At 34.5% G+C, this 16190-nt stretch overlaps 1 protein-coding gene across 1 annotated transcript in view; it reads left to right on the forward strand.

Annotated features, from left to right (window-relative positions):
* CACNA2D1 (calcium channel, voltage-dependent, alpha 2/delta subunit 1) overlaps positions 1-11251 on the forward strand; it is a 584478-nt gene extending 573227 nt beyond the window's left edge. Inside the window, exons 37-38 of the mRNA XM_006896147.1 lie at positions 1492-1574; positions 11135-11251. Coding sequence (XP_006896209.1) covers positions 1492-1574; positions 11135-11251 — 200 coding nt within the window. The remainder of the gene's footprint in view (positions 1-1491; positions 1575-11134) is intronic.
* Positions 11252-16190: the final 4939 nt, after the last annotated feature.

The raw sequence follows: 16190 nt of genomic DNA on the forward strand, positions 1-16190 counted from the left end.
ATAATTTTCATCTCTATTTGGTATAAACAGTCATTAGAAATTAGTTGATATTTTAGCTAAGTAGAACTGAGTTTTTCTTTTCCGTATTTCTGATGTTCTACTATATTCATCATTGTACATTTCAGTTACTTACATTCTGTGTTGTTGTTGTTATTGTTGTTGTTATGTGCTGTCAAGTTGCTTGCAACTCTGCTCTGTCCTGTGCCAGTCGCACTGTCTCTGACACTCCCATCCCGATTACCTCAGTCACTGAATCAATCTACCTCATAGAGGGCCTTCCTCTCCTGCGCTGTCCTTCCACCCTTCCAAGCATGATGTCCCTCTCCAAGGACCGGTGCCTCCTTACAACATGTCCAAAGTATGTTAGACGGAGCCTCAGAATCCTTGCCTCCAAGTAGCAGCCCAGTTTAACCCTCTCCAGAATGAATCTGTTTGTTTTCCTAGCAGTCCATGGTACCCTCAATACTCTTCTCCAGCACCACAGCTCAAAGGCATCAATTCTTCTATCCTCCCTAGTCATTGTCCAACTCTCTGACACATAACAAGTGATTGCAAAGACCATGGCCTGTACCAGATACACCTTAGTCTCCAGTGTGACACCACTGCTCTTTAGTACTTTGGAGAGGCCCATAACAGCAGACATACCCATCGTAATACATCTTTTACTTTCCTGGCTGCTGTTGGCAAGAGTGTTGACTGTGGAGCCAAGCAAACTAAAGCTGTGAACAATCTCAATCTCTTCACCATCCTTCCTGATGCTGTCAGTTGGTCCAGTGGTGAGACCTTTATCTTCTTGACATTGAGCCTCAATCCATATTGATGGCTGCAGCCCTTGACCCTCTCAGCAGCTGACCTGTTTGGAATCACAGAAGCCAAGGAAGCTTCCAATATAAACTATCAGATTAAGGGCTGGACAGTGTGAGATGTTGAAGGGAGGAGGTAGAAGTGGAGGGATACCCTGGTGGATGGTGGAGCAGGGAAATTAGTGTGTAAAGACACTTGTGCCAAAGGCAGAGATAAAACTGATCCTAATGGTTAACCCCACAATAAGGGATATATCTTTCACTTTTTCTGTAAAATGCTCGTCTGTCAGATACTTCTCTAAATCTGAACATTCAGAGTAAGACAGACTAGGAAGAAGGACTGGCCATCCACTTCTGAAATAGCAGGCCTCTGAAAACCCTAATTTGCATTACATTCTGTACATTCGACAAATAATCATTGATTATCTGCTATGTACCAGGTACAAAGTCATGAATAATAAGGTGAAAAGCAGTTAACCTCTTCACATGACCTCTAATCTGACAAGGTAGAATTCAAGATCATTTAATTCTCTAAATTTCTTTGTTCTTGAACTGGTTGTGTTGAACTTAAGTAATGGATAGGTGTCTCTTACTTGCTTTTGAAAAGAAATATATAGCTCTTCTTATATGTTTCTGTTCATATTATAGGGAAAAAAACAACTTGATAATCCTTAACACATCACTTTAGCTGATGGTCCAAATCCTTGTGATATGGTAAAGCAGCCTAGATACCGAAAAGGACCTGATGTCTGCTTCGATAACAATAACCTGGTAAGATGAATCTTCCTATAGGGCAATCAGAATACTGTAGAATGGTGATCCTTGTTCTTAGGAATTTAAGAAGACTAATTTTAATTTAAGCATAATATCTAAACCATCGTGTTTCTCATTAATGTGATGTACTTGCTGGGAGATAGATTCCATTTCGATGATTTTCATGGTTAGTATATATTTACTGGTTGCTTCTTTTATCTGTCTTTCCCACAGAAATTGTACTTTCAAACCCAATTCTGATTAATCTATTAATAATTCAGAGAAAAAAGTGATAATTTAAAAGCATTATAGTGACTAATGGTACCTTGTAGAATGACAGTGAATCCAACAAATTTCAAAAATAGTGCATTTTATTTGGAGATATTTTCATTAATACTTTCACTTATGTCCCTAATCATAATGAAATAGAAGTTCATTTTTATTACTTTGTTATTTTGTTTCAACTTCATTCTATGTGTTTCAAAACCTTTTCAACAAAATGTTTCCTTTTTTAAAAAATTCTTTGTTTCTTTATCTGACAATATTATTTGTGTTCTTTCTTTTAGTTATATATTTTTCTAGTACTTATTATCAGAACATGTAAATTCTAAAAATAATTTATAAAATGCTAAAAGTCACATTTAGTGTGCATTAATAAAAAAATAACCATTATTTCCCATAAATTAGCTATCTTTCCATAATAATCACTATGCTGATTTACTGTGTATGTAACCATTTATGCTTTTAAATTTATTTTTATTATTAAGAAACTTTAATTTAGTCTCAAAAGAGAAGCTCACATAGAGGTTTATATAAATTTTTTAAAGGAATTTTAAATATATCTCCCAGTTCTCCAGTTCTTTAAGATGTATATTTACTTTGAATGAATTCCAGACACCAATAACCATCCAAATATAGAGCATTATTCATTTTTTATCATCCATTATACATTGTATTTCATGCAAGTGCATTGTGCTCTATACAGTCCTTCATTTACATTATATTTTGTTCATTTATATTGTGGGGTCTTTGCTCTCCTTTATCGTCATCCCACCAACAACTACTTTCAGAACATCTGTAAGCCAGCTACTTCATGCCTTATGCCTTATTAAATGCAGTTTAGATAGATAGCCAATTTCTGATTTTCCATCCCTATCAAACCAGTACTCTTAGAAGACGTCCTTTTTGCTGAAGGAACCTCTGTTCAATTTGAAAACTTTGAGTATCTGCGTCCATAAGCAAAGTGCATCTCAGAGCTAGCCATCAGGCTGTAGCAGTCAACCCTCATTCACAGCGTGGATCATCTTCTCTTCATCTGATTGGGTTCTTCTGGTCAGCTAATCCCCGGAATGTCTGCGCCTGGGTTTAAATGGACATCAGTTACAAGTTCGGGATTCTCTGAAGCACTCCCGTGTTCTAGACTTCCTCACTCAGTCCCATTGCCCACATGGGGCCAAGTCAAGTCAGCAGGTCAAGGGTCCTTACAACTCCCTGCTGCTCAAGCCAGCAACCCTTCACCGCTCATCCTGCATCTTTGCATGCGAGGTGGGCAGCGCTGAAGGAACACGTCAAAGTTCAGCCTGTTTCTGTTTTGTCGTGTTCCTTCCATTTCCCCTCCTGTGGATCCTAGTGATCACTATAAGTGAACGTACTCCCACCTCAAGTCTTGGAGGTGGGGTCTGATGAGCAACTACTTTAACCTGCCTCAGAAGCCAAACAGCTTGTTAGAGTTATGTAAAGACAGTCATTATTCTCCCTTTAACAAAGATCAGAGGGGTTTTATTATTATTGTTATTGTATATTTTTAAAGATTTTAAAACTTTTTCCTAAGAGATTTCCTCATAATGTTCTTATTTACTGAGATAAAAGCCACATTTGTCCCAGAAGAGAAAAGGCACTTCCTCAGGTACATATTATATAATCAAATGATATAAATTAATGGAGCTGTGGTGGCTTAGTGGTAAGGAGTTGTGCTGCCCACCCAAAGGCAAGTGGTTCAAATCTTTGCAGCTACTTTGCAGAAGAAAGATGGACAGTCTCTTTCTGTGCAATTTACAGCCTCTGAAAACCCCCTGGAGGGTGTCTTAGAGTAGGTTCTGATAGCAGTAACAACAATGTGAATTAGAGATGGACCAAGAAGAGCTAGCATTATAGTGGTAAAAAAAAAAAAAAAAGAAGAATTATAGTGGCGGGGAGCAAAAGGCTAGTACACAGTAGTTATCTCTGAGTCTATTTGCTTATATTTCATTCTGTATAAAGTGATCCAAAGTTTGAGCTAGGTAATTTTCTTTTTTTTTAATTAAGCCAAACATCAGTAAAATCTAGATGTGGTGTATCCTTGTCTGTCTACTATATCTTCATGAACTTTGCTCATGGCAGATAATCTGAAGAATGTTATAGATGGACCCAAGGAGCATTACAGCTCATAAGTGAATCCAGCAATCAGCTATCTGTTATCAGTTTTCAGCAATATAAAGGTTGAATTAAATTTGTTCAGATGGATCTTTAAAATGTTATAAAACATAGTACCCAAAATACCCTTCTCCTGGAATAATAGTGTTTTAGAAGGCATTAAAATATTTGACTAAGACAAAAAATCCAAAAATTCCAGTTTCTCTAAGTTAATTATATAGGGAATTGGGTGTGAAAGTACAACTCTTGCTCAGTAGCTTGGTGTGCTAATGATGTGTTGTGTTTCTTTAGCAGTGGAATATTTTGATAATGCTTATTTGCAATGGTCACTGTGAATCTGCTTTGGATGAAGGCTCACATTAACTGCTAACTGCCAGCAAATTGCATGAAATCTCATCTTGTATGTCTTCTTTTCTGTGTTTTCTTTCCTTTTCCTGTCTTGCTACTTTGCCCGTTATTAATAGGATCAACTTATATGCACAGCGAGTCGTGCCTGTACCATGATGTCAGCTCCTATCTTCATTTTACTGCAAGTTTTCATGTGGTGTGGATGGTCAGTCACTTTCTCTAATTTTTCTTTGTTTTCATTTTTTGGCTTGATATTTTAGAAAATAATCCATATCCCCAAATCCACAATATTAATTATTCTAAAACTTATTAAAATCCTCGTACAAGTATTTTTTAAATGGCTGATGTCAAAAAAAATCAACATTTCTAGTCCTAAACAGAAAATTTCAATTTTCAATATTTTTATACAATCATGATACTGCTTTTGAATAAAGATTGTTTATGCCTATAAAAAATACATGCTTGATATTTTCTTTAACTTAGAGGAATGAAACAAATATAATTTTTCATAGAATGATGACAAATCAATGGATCATTTCAATTTTATCAAGCATTACCTAAGGACTTCTAAGTCATCCATTCTATTTTTCTTTCTCTAAACAAATTAATTTAAAAATTTTAGATCTTTTCTCCTAAAATATTAGTATTGTTATGGAAATGTTTTTATGTTAATGTGTCAAATTTATAAGGACAGTTTCTTTAATATTACTTAAATTATTCTGTTAGGTGCCATCAAGTCTCTTTCAAATCGTAATAACCATTATTTCTCAGATGCCCCATGGGGTTTTCTAGGATGTAATCTTTGCCAGAGCAGATAGGTAATTTTTTTCTCACACTTTATGTAGGCCGAAAGTCCTACTTAACCATTTTGACCAATTTCTGATTTATATAATCAATATACTAGAGAGATTTTTTTATCTGATTTTTGTTTGGTGTTCCATTTACATTTTTTCGTTTTCTTTTCTGATGCTCTGAAATAAACTTTAGTGTTGTTATTAGAACAGTTTTTGGTGTGCTTTTCATTGCGGTTCAGGTATTTATTGATTGGAAAACCACTAGATGGAGATATGTCCATTACTATGACTAGAATGAGCCCATCAGAGGAGAATAAATGGTATAGGAGACTGGGTCTCAGAAAATAGCCTCATTTGTTCTGAGACCATGAAAAGTATAGCAAAAGCTTTCCAATGAGATAAACCTAGCTGATTTTAATAATTGAAAGAAAAGGTCAAGGACATAATATGTACATTGATACATAGGTAACTATTTGAAATATTTTACTGACACATTACTTGTATGTGAAAAGTGTAATGGGACCTTTTTCCCACCGATTTCCTATTTATAGTCATAATAGAAATGATTAAACTAGAGTAAAAGAGTGTGTGTATGTGTATGCATATCTATAATACTCTAGGAGAGGAAGGCAGTAATATTTCATTGTATCTCTTTTTTATTCAAAAGTCTACTTAATTATACATTATTTTTAGATAATCATTTTAGACTATCAGACACTGATATCTTAATGAAACTTGGGTTTTTTTTGTTTTTTTAAAATTTTTTTTATGAAACTTGTTTTTAATGAATCTACTGTCTCTCCCTATTGTTTTAAAAATATATAGGAAACAATAAATTTTTAAAATAGTTTCCCCTAAGAACCCCTCCAATTAGAACTTTGCATGTTTCCATTAATGTATTTTTATTTTTCAACATATTTATAGATTATCCATGAAAATAAATAAAATTATGGCCTCAACTGTCTGTGACATGTGTTGGTATAAAATTATATGGAGAAGATGAAAATAGAATAATGAAATTAATAAGATTACTTGATATTAAGTCTCTAGGAAAGACATAATTAATTTTGAGAAGAAAAAGAAGATGATCTATTCCCTTTACATAAGCAAAAGAAACATGAGCTGAATCTTCAAAACATTGTTATCAGTATGAAACAGCGAAACCATTCTCTGCAATTTGAATTTTGATATGATGATATCAAAGGAAGTATCCTTTTCACTGAAACAATACAAAGTTGAAAAAAAATAATGCAATATCCCAAAGAAATATCATGAGAGATTAGTGGACTGTGTTCTCTGTATTGAGGACAAATAAAGTTCAGAGTATAAACGTCACTGTTAGTTTATAAATGGAAATTTGCTGTGAATTAGCATCTGCTGACAGGAAAGCCAAAATGGTGGGAAAACCACTAACATTTTCTAAAGAATACAACCTAAGTCCGAAAAAATACATAGATTATAGACACAATTGCGATATGATAAGAAAAAGAAGTTCTCTTGAAACATAAGGGCTCAAATGAAACACTGACAGGAACATTTTTATCTGAAGATTAGTAGTAAAGAATAAAAATAACACATTTAATGTTTATTTATAACTCAGACAAAATAAATAAAAATAAAGCAGACCAACAATTTATAACAAAATAATCATCTTTCCACCTAGCTATTAGAGAATAGTTTTTTGTTAGGGTGCTTTGAAGACCTAGTGGGTGAAGAGTTTTATTGCCAATTCAAAGACAAGCAATTCAAATCTACAAGCTGTTCTTAGAAGGAAGATGGGCAGTTTCCTCTTGTGAAAGGTGTGCAGCATGTGATAATCTGCTGGAGGACCAGCTGTGGCTTGCTTCCCACTCAGCCAGCAATGAAGCTTTTTGTTTGGTGTGTTGTTGTTTGGTTTTGAGATAGTGGTGAGTGCATAGGTAGTTGTACTGCTAATAAAGGCAATGCCTCCCTGATTGTTCAAATCCACCACGTCCCTGAAAGAAAAATAGGCATTCAGCCTCCAAAATCCACTGAAGAGCCAGCTATAAGTCAGTTCTGACTCAACAGCAACAAGAAAGGAGGAAGAAGAAGATATATATTATTTTGTGTCATCAAGTTGGAGTCAACTCAAAGCCGACTCTGCCTGTCCACCTCCTGCAGAGCAGCTGGTGGTGGATTTAAACCTCGTGCTTTTGGTATTGCAGCACTACTTCCTACCACTAGACCACCAGAGCATATGTACTCATTTATACATATATACTCAAATAGGTGGATTGACACAGTGACTGCAGCAGTGAGGTCAAGAGTGTCAAAGATTTAAAACTAATAACATTTAATAATAATAATAAAAAAAGAGTGTCAAAGATTGTGAAGATGTCACAGTTATCCTGTTCAGATCCATTTTTCAAAGGGTCACTGCAGTGTTAGCTTAAAAGTTGGCTTTTCTAGCTATTACATTAACCCCCTCCGATCTCTAGCTACATTAACTATAGACAGATGGGCTTGCAAATCATCAATAGCTGTGAGACTAGGATAAGAGAAAGCGTGCTTTCTTTACCGAGAAGCAAGCCTTGAGGAAGACTAGAGCAAGACTCTCGTTAAAGCGAGACCGTGGAAATGATGGTGAAGAGACTGCTGTGTTGCTGTGAAGAAACTGTGGCAAGGTGTAGCCAGAGGAATCCTGAGATAAAGGCCACAGTTCAAACTTTTGCTGTTCTTGGTGGATGATGGAAGGAAAAGCTGACTGCTGAATTGAAACCAGAACGTGGACTAATTGAGTAATTGTACCTTGGCATTGCTGGACTTAAACTGGACTTACATTGGGTGATAGATATTCTTTGCCTCCCTCACCCTCCAACTTAGTTCCCCAATAAACCTCACTCTCTGCACTACAGTCTGTGAGTTGACAATTAATAACCGAACCTCTTGCTGCTGACGTGGCTCTAGAGGAACCACGGAGCTGGGCCAAGGGCTCTTTGCTTTCTGCCCTGGGATGCTGAGGGGCTGTGCTGTTCTCAGATCTGGTGGCCCTTTCAGAGAGACACTCACAATCTTGTGCCCCGATGTCCTATATGCTCTCTAGGCAGTCACTAGGAGTCATACTTAACTTGATTACATTTAACAGTAATGTATAAAAAACAGTTATCCATATCCTTTTTCTGTTTTAATGTATTGAAGTGAAACATGCTACTATTATTTTCTGAGAGTAATCTGTACTGTTCTGTTATAGTTACAATAGACTTTCTCTCGCAATAGATGAACATGTTATAGTTTCTCCTCCACCTATTCATTTATGATGTAGAGTATTTTTAGACTATTTTTTTATAACTCATCTTCATGTATTAATTTCTAGTCTTAGTCTAAATTTTTGTATCATGCAAAATTCATCGAAAACAAGATCAGGCAAATAAACAAGAAGAGTTTTCAATGTGAAGACCACCAAGATTGCAAAGAATTTATATGAATTACCACTTCCCAAATATCAGTAGACACATATCATCATCACACAGAAGAAATGGAACAAAATAAAGGGTGAAGCCCCCAAAATTATTAAGATTAAAACAATGTAGTGAGAGCCAGGGAAACGATTTTTATTTCTATTCTAAACTTGCGGACTGTCAGCATAATTAAGAATTTCTTGGACAAAATGCATTCTAATGCATAAATAAAGTATAAACATGTGAAGGGGTATCGATTGTGTGATAATTTTCAAAGTGCTCCATTTAAATGAGATTTATGCCTTTTAAGTAATATTTTACAAATAAGGTCTAACTGCTGTGTATGTGGATTTATTGAGTGCCTTCTGTTTGTTTATCAAATACTTCTGTATACTTATGACATCTAAGGCCATTTTTCTCTGGGTGAGAGAGAGTCTGGAAAAGTCTCATTTTATGTTTTTTGTTCCAGAAAAATTGAATAGCTTTCACTCTCAAAACTACCCTTATTTGGACAGTAAGTTATCTGCTCACCCTAGATATAATAATAAAAAAGAGAAGGCCCTCAGATAAGAAACACGTGGCTTGTTGCAAAAGAAAGTGAGTATTTAGGGAGCTGAGAGAGGGGGAATGGGTGAAGGTATTTGTGGGGAGAAGAAAACTGAGAAACAGTCAGGTTCCAGACCACATAAACATTAGAGACCTTGGAAAGGAATTCCAGCTTTGTTCTGAGACTGATGTGAAACTTCAGGCAGGAATTGCCAGGGTCTGATTTATTATTTCAATATGATTTCTCTGACACCTTTTTGTGGAATATTACTTAAAGGGCAACCAAAGAAACATTGAAGTAAATGAGGCAGCTTTCAGGAGAATTTTGGCAAAAGGAGATGGTTGGACCTAAGATGATGAGAAGAAGTAGGTGTGAGATTGTAATTTGAAGCCAAATTTAAAAGGACATGCTGATGGATTAAATTTTAAAAATAAATGAGTTACATATGATGTGCAGTCTTTGGTCCAGTTTCTGACACTCCTAACACCTAAGAGTTCTATTTACTGATATTTAGAAGAGTATATGTTTAGATCACTGTGAGACATTTAGAGGGGAAGAGGTGAGGATCAGTAGATGTATTAACATGGAGAGATTAAAGTGTAACAAATAAATGGAATTTAAAGACATAAACTTGTGTCAGATGATCTATGGAGAAAACTTACGAGAATAGGACAGAAAACTCTTGCTAGGTGCCATCAAGTCAACTATGACTCAGCAGCTCTGTGAACAGATCTGAAACTTATCTATCCTCTACTGTACATCCAAGTCACTGGGGGCAGGAGGGATGCTAACATTTACATGGAGTAAAGAGGAGGATGCAAGTCAAGGATAGGAAGATAGAATGAAAGTAAGTTTGAAAGAAAGACAGTCTCGTTTACTAGTGAAAGACAAGATAGTATTTCAAGAAAGAGGAAATACTAAACAGTAACTCATAGTACTATATGCTCCTGAAAGGGCAAGTAGGATGAAGACTAAAAATTGACATGATTTTATGACCTTTTCCCAGCTTGAATCTTTCCTCACAAGCTCCCACTTTAGCAATCACAAAGCTTTCTTCAGCATTAAATTAACATTCAGTAAAACACTTTCCTTTAGTATGTGACAGGTACTGGATTGAATCCTGGTGAATAACAAAAGTCTTAATTCTTATTCTCTGGATGCTTGGAGTTATAAAAATGCAAGAGGATACCCTGTCTTGTGTAGGCTATTATTTTGATACATGCAAAATGATTCTTGAATTCTTAAAATAGTGATGCTTAAATATGAGAGTTGGTTTTTAATGCAATTAAATACTTTAAAAGGGAAAAAATGATATGGGAAATGTTATAGAATATAGGACTAGTAGAAAGGAAAAAGAAGGCACTTCAACAGGAAACTCCTTTGAGTCACTGTCAGAGTGAGGAAACCAAGTGAGTATAAGCATTGCTTATATTTCATGGCTTTCTAAGCATATCACTATTTTCAGCTTAGTTCTTCATCTTGGATGTATGTTTTCTGAGTGTCTTTGTTGTTGTTTAAATAATTATTTCTTTTCTAAATTTTAGATGAAAATCTAACTGCTACATATACCTAGCACACATGTACAATAAAATCTATATATAAGGTATATGAGGAGTAAGAGTTTATTTATTAACTCTGTTTTACCAGTCCAAGTATTTCTTTTCAGAACATATTTTTCCAAAATAAAATATCTTGGGAATTATAAAACATTCTATTATATTTTTTTACATATTACATTTAAAAAAAATCCACAGGAATCTTTTTATACTATGAAACTTTCTATTTAAGCATTTGATGTATTGCTCAAAACAGTATTCATTATTGAGTATTTTCTTTCATAAGCATTGGAATTAAAATTAAGCTCCAATGCATTCAGGTACTTGTAGGGAAATTACCCTATCCAAAACTGCTAAACAGTAAAGTCTAAAATTCCTTTTATTTTAATTCAAGTTAAAGCAGTGTTGTAAGGTGAGTTCAGAACTGCAGAAACATCGAGTGTCCTGAAACTGTGCACGAAATAATTTTCAATGTCTTTATTCTTCATTTCCTTCTCAACAGGAGGATTATACTGACTGTGGTGGCGTTTCTGAACTGAATCCCTCCTTATGGTCTATCATTGGAATCCAGTGTGTACTGCTTTGGCTGGTTTCTGGCAATAGACACTGCCAGTTATGACCTTCTAAAACCAAAATCTGCATATTTAAACTCCAAACCCTGCCAAAACATGAGCCCTCAATTGCATTACAATAGGATCAACCATCAAATCAGCAGAACATTAGCTGGGCCCATCTAAAGAACCAAACTCATTGCTGTCAAGTCAGTTCTGACTCAGTGAGCCTATCAGGCAGAGTAAACTGCCAAGAGGGTTTCCAAGGCTACCAGTCTTTATGGAAGCAGACTGCCACATCTTTCTCCCATGGAGTGGCTGGTGGGTTCTAACTGCCAACCTTTTGGTTTGCAGCCAAACGCTTAACCACTATACCACCAAGACTCCTTGTAACCAGGCCCATACCATGGCATAACTAAGGCACAGACTTATAAGCCACCCATTGGCTGCATGTCAGGGTGTCAGATCCTTAAACTTGTGTGAATGCTGCATCATCTATGTATAACATCAAAGCAAAATTCTATTTGTGCTCTACTGGAAAATTTGAAAATTTACTGTTGCATTGTTGGTGATTTCATGTAAAAGGGCTCCCCATGTAAAATTGTTTATGAATCATAAGAATTGTCTTGAGTGTGACCTGGAATGTTGACTTGCTGCAGTCCTTGTTCTTTTTACTACCATTAAGATCTCCTAGGAGGGATAAAGGGAGGTTTTTTTTGCCCAGACATAGTCTTCTATTAAAAATGATTACAGCCTTGAATAGTTGTAACTGGAAAATATATATCAAAGGGGAGATAGAAAAATAATATTAGTCGGAACTCTTGATAAATAATGGCTAAATTTTTTTACAAAATTTGCCACAAATAAAATGCCTTATGTAGAATGGCTTCTCTGCCAAAAAAAAAGTAACTCTATTGATGACTAATTAAGCTCCAGCATAAGGAATTGATAGTTTGAAAAGAACTAAGAAATATCAAACTCAAGGTGCTTGATGGTGAACTTTGAGTATGTGGCATCGTTCCTCATAATTGTAAGCCCTTATTCAATGCTTCAATGTAATGTTTCCTTCATTCACAGTACAGTCATGTAGTGCTAGCCAGATACTTCAAAATGCTCTAAGAAAAGCTTGTTGTGGGGGGAGGGACAATGTTTTTTCTTGTGATAAATGAATTTTGGTTACCAAGGGTATTTTGCATGATGCTGCTGCTATTTTAACTTTTTGATTTGTTTTTCTCTTACTGTAGAGTATAGTCCATTGAAAAGTTACCTGAGTGATATTATTGTTATGTAAGAATCTGAACTTTGAAGTATACTGCACTTAAGTCATCTTTTAAAATGTTGTTAAACTACTCTGAATATACTGTGCAATGTAAATGCTGGATAACTGGGTTAGGTAAACAGTGAAATGGGAATTAATGGATTTTATACAGATTCGTGCTTTTGCCTGAAAACCTATGTACAGATATTTTAAGTACATAAATCAGATTTGACACATTTATTTTTTTGAAAAGTACATATATGTTCTCAGTGAAGATTCATCCTAGGTTTCCTCTTTGTTCATTGGTATAGTAGCACATTTAATCCAAAAATTCCTGCTGCTGTTGTTGCTTTTGTCCCTCTATTTAAAATGGTCTGGTCACTTGACCAAAATTCCCATGCAGTTTGATGATGGTTTTACAATAATCTGAACAAATAGGAAACCTTGAATCTATATGTATGCACATGAATACTTGATTGTGAATAATAAAAATTGTTTTTATACAGCCTCACTGGTGAAAATGATTAGTGTAGTAAATCAAATATTTCATTGTAGAATAATATGATAGCAAAATATTATTTATGCTCTTAAAATTTATTTTCAGGAGTAAATAGTATTTGAGGAAAGACTAAAACTAAGGAATATGTAACTGGTAATAATGACTAATTTTGCTGAAGGCTGGAATTGTGCAGATATTTTTTATGGTACAATGCATATGTTCCTTTTTTTTTAACATGCCAACTATTGGTGTGTGTATATGCTGGAAATTTTCTTAAATATAATTTCTAAGTTAAAAATCTTATTAACTGTATCCAGCATGCTTGAATATGATCTACATATCAAAGATATAACTAATTATTTCACATAGTTTCAAAGATCTATTTGTTTTCTTTTTAGCTTTACATACATTTGTAATTCCTCCCACTACCAGTATACCCTAGGTGCCATTTGTGTACATTTCCTTATTTAAAATATTTTTTTATTTAAAAAATGGGGGAGGGAGAAATGGAATCTCTTTGCCAACTATCATTCTAAGAGTTGACATCAGTTACCATTTCTAACACGTTGTGATTTTTGTAGTCTCATTTATAACTAGTATTGACATTTTAGAAAACACCAAAGTGATTTAAAAATAAATAGAATTTCTCACTCTAATAACAATATGTTTAAATCATGTTGTTTGTTAATTAAATATTTAAAACTTATTGTTAACTTTTGCTAGCCTATTTTAAATTATGAAAGTGTTGGGAAAGGAATATTAAAAGATAAATTTATGTATGTATATATAAATGACACTCATTACAACAATCAAATTGCTTCCAGCATACAACATACTACCTTAAAATTATGTTTAAAATTTATTAAATATATTTTCATGGCTGATGTTACTGGTAAAGTATGTTTTCATCAATGATATTACTATTGTTTTGTCACAGTTAAACTGGCATCTCTTGGCAGGGTCCTATTTCTTTTGCCATCTAAATATAATATATTAAGTCTTTCTATAAGCATTTATTTTATGTTATAAATAGAAGTTACATATTATAACAACCACATACAAAGTAATAAATTGGATAAGTACATGCTTTCTGACCAAAAATTATCCTCACAATTTATACCAGTTTCCATGCTTTTGGCCTTCTTTGTTTTAAGAGAGTTAGCACTTACCCAATTAAATTTTTACATTAAACTTGAGAATTTCCTCACAAGAAATTTAATTATAACTTGTTATTGACTTCCAAAGACAACAGTGTACATGAGATCAAGAAAAGCTTTCTAAAGGTTTTCATTGATCCCATTCTTGCCAGACTCAAGCTTAAGCTCATTTTGTCACCAAAACAAAACCAAAATAAATCATACATTGGTGTTGAGTAACATGAAGGAACTTTGCATTAATAGTTTCTTTCCATTTTCTCCATTTGAACAACCAGCATTACTGCCAAACACCAATCGTGGTCCATATTTGTAACAGATTTTTAACATGACATAGTTAGCAAGTTTGATTGAAGAGATTTCTAGGCCCTGGGCCTATAAGATTTTAGTATGATCTTTTTTCATGTTTCTAATGTTTGAAGAGTTATTGCTTAACTTGGAAAAAACAAAACAGTGTTGCTGCCATTTGTAAGTTTTCCTATAATATTCCTTTTATTAACTTTAAAACTGGCCTTACTGGGTTCAAATAGGCAGTATCCCTTTTTAAGTGACCTTTGCAACCCAAGTGTTACTTGCTTATTTGATGCTCTCTTGTATTTTACATCTTTCAATATCTGTCTGTCTCCACCAAAGCTTAATTCCTATGTCTTAATTAAAAACTCTCAAACTATTCCATCTATCATGTCAGTTGACATTACAGTTTCTAGAGGTAGAAAGTTGGATTAATTGAAACAAAATGGAATGTTGTGACCTTTTTAATGTCTAGGAGGGGTATTTCCTTTGCCCAAAATTTCAAATCTTTTATTACCTGGAACTTCTGTGATTTTCCCCTAGTAGAATGTTGATATTGTTAATATTCAGTGTACATATCTGTAAAGAGCAAATCTATAAACGAAAGTATAGAGTATATAAAAAGTGCAAAGTTTCAAAGAATTAGAGCACTCTTACCAACAGTTTCACATACTTTATTTCTAGTGCAACTAATTGTCTCAAAGAAATTTCACTGAGATTAATGGGATACTGTCTTGAATAGATGCCAATTGAATTCACGGTGTGACCTGACAAACTGTCTTTTTTGTTCTGTCGTGTGATTGTTGGATCATGCTTTTGGGAATATTTTATTGAATTGCTCAGTGTGCATCCATGCAAAAGACCAAGTGGCTTTTGTGAACAATAGATCCTTTCTCCCCATTATTATGTTTTCTTGACACTTTTGTGGAAATTAACTAGCCTGATTAAAAAGAAAATTTTGTAAAAATTTGTATAATACTGTTATAAAAAATATTTATAATCCCAGAAAATGTTGTGTTGATTCTCGTGCAAAAACAGTATATTCAGAATAAAAGTTTATCATTTAAAGTCACTATGTAGTTTGAATTGTTTACTTTAAAGAATCCCATTGAAACATACAAAAGAATCTGTCCTGAGTGCACATTAGGAAAACCCTTTGGAAGAGAATTTTGGCCAGAAAACTCTAGATTAAAAAGCACTTTAACAGTTACCAAACCAGCTTCTAAATGAATACACTTGTTACTCCTTTACATTATTTGACTCCTTTCCTGTGTTTCACCATCAACCGTTTAGGAAACTTACTGAATCAGCCTTTGGACATTTATTGTAAAATATCATTCTTAGGCTAAATAAATAATGGCCAGCCATTTCTTTAAGAGTCTTGGGGAAATGATGTGAAAGGAGAAAATTAGAGTGTTTAAAGTTGTTTGAACTGTTGTTCACAAGGTCAGTATGAGTTGTACTCCATGGCACTTAACAACAAAGTGGATAAGGAGTTATGTTGCCAACTCAAAGTCAGGCAGTTAAAATCCATAAGGTGCTGCTAGGGAGAAACATGGGCTATCTCCTCTCGTCTGATTTACAACCTCCAGAAATGCGCTGGAGGGTCAAGTATGGCTTGAGTCCCTCCTGACAACAAGTAACAAACAATAGCAACAAAATGTGTGTATCTTTTATACCTCTGTTGCTGCTGTTGCATACCATAGTGGCAACTGACCTAATTGCCGACCCTCCAGTGGTTTTCAGAGATGAACGGCAGGAGATTGCCCATCCTGTTTCCGTGATGCAACTGGTGACCTTGAACT

Source organism: Elephantulus edwardii, unplaced genomic scaffold, assembly GCF_000299155.1.
Source record: "Elephantulus edwardii isolate Elephantulus edwardi_28Jun2011 unplaced genomic scaffold, EleEdw1.0 scaffold00183, whole genome shotgun sequence".
Classification (NCBI taxonomy): Eukaryota; Metazoa; Chordata; class Mammalia; order Macroscelidea; family Macroscelididae; genus Elephantulus; species Elephantulus edwardii.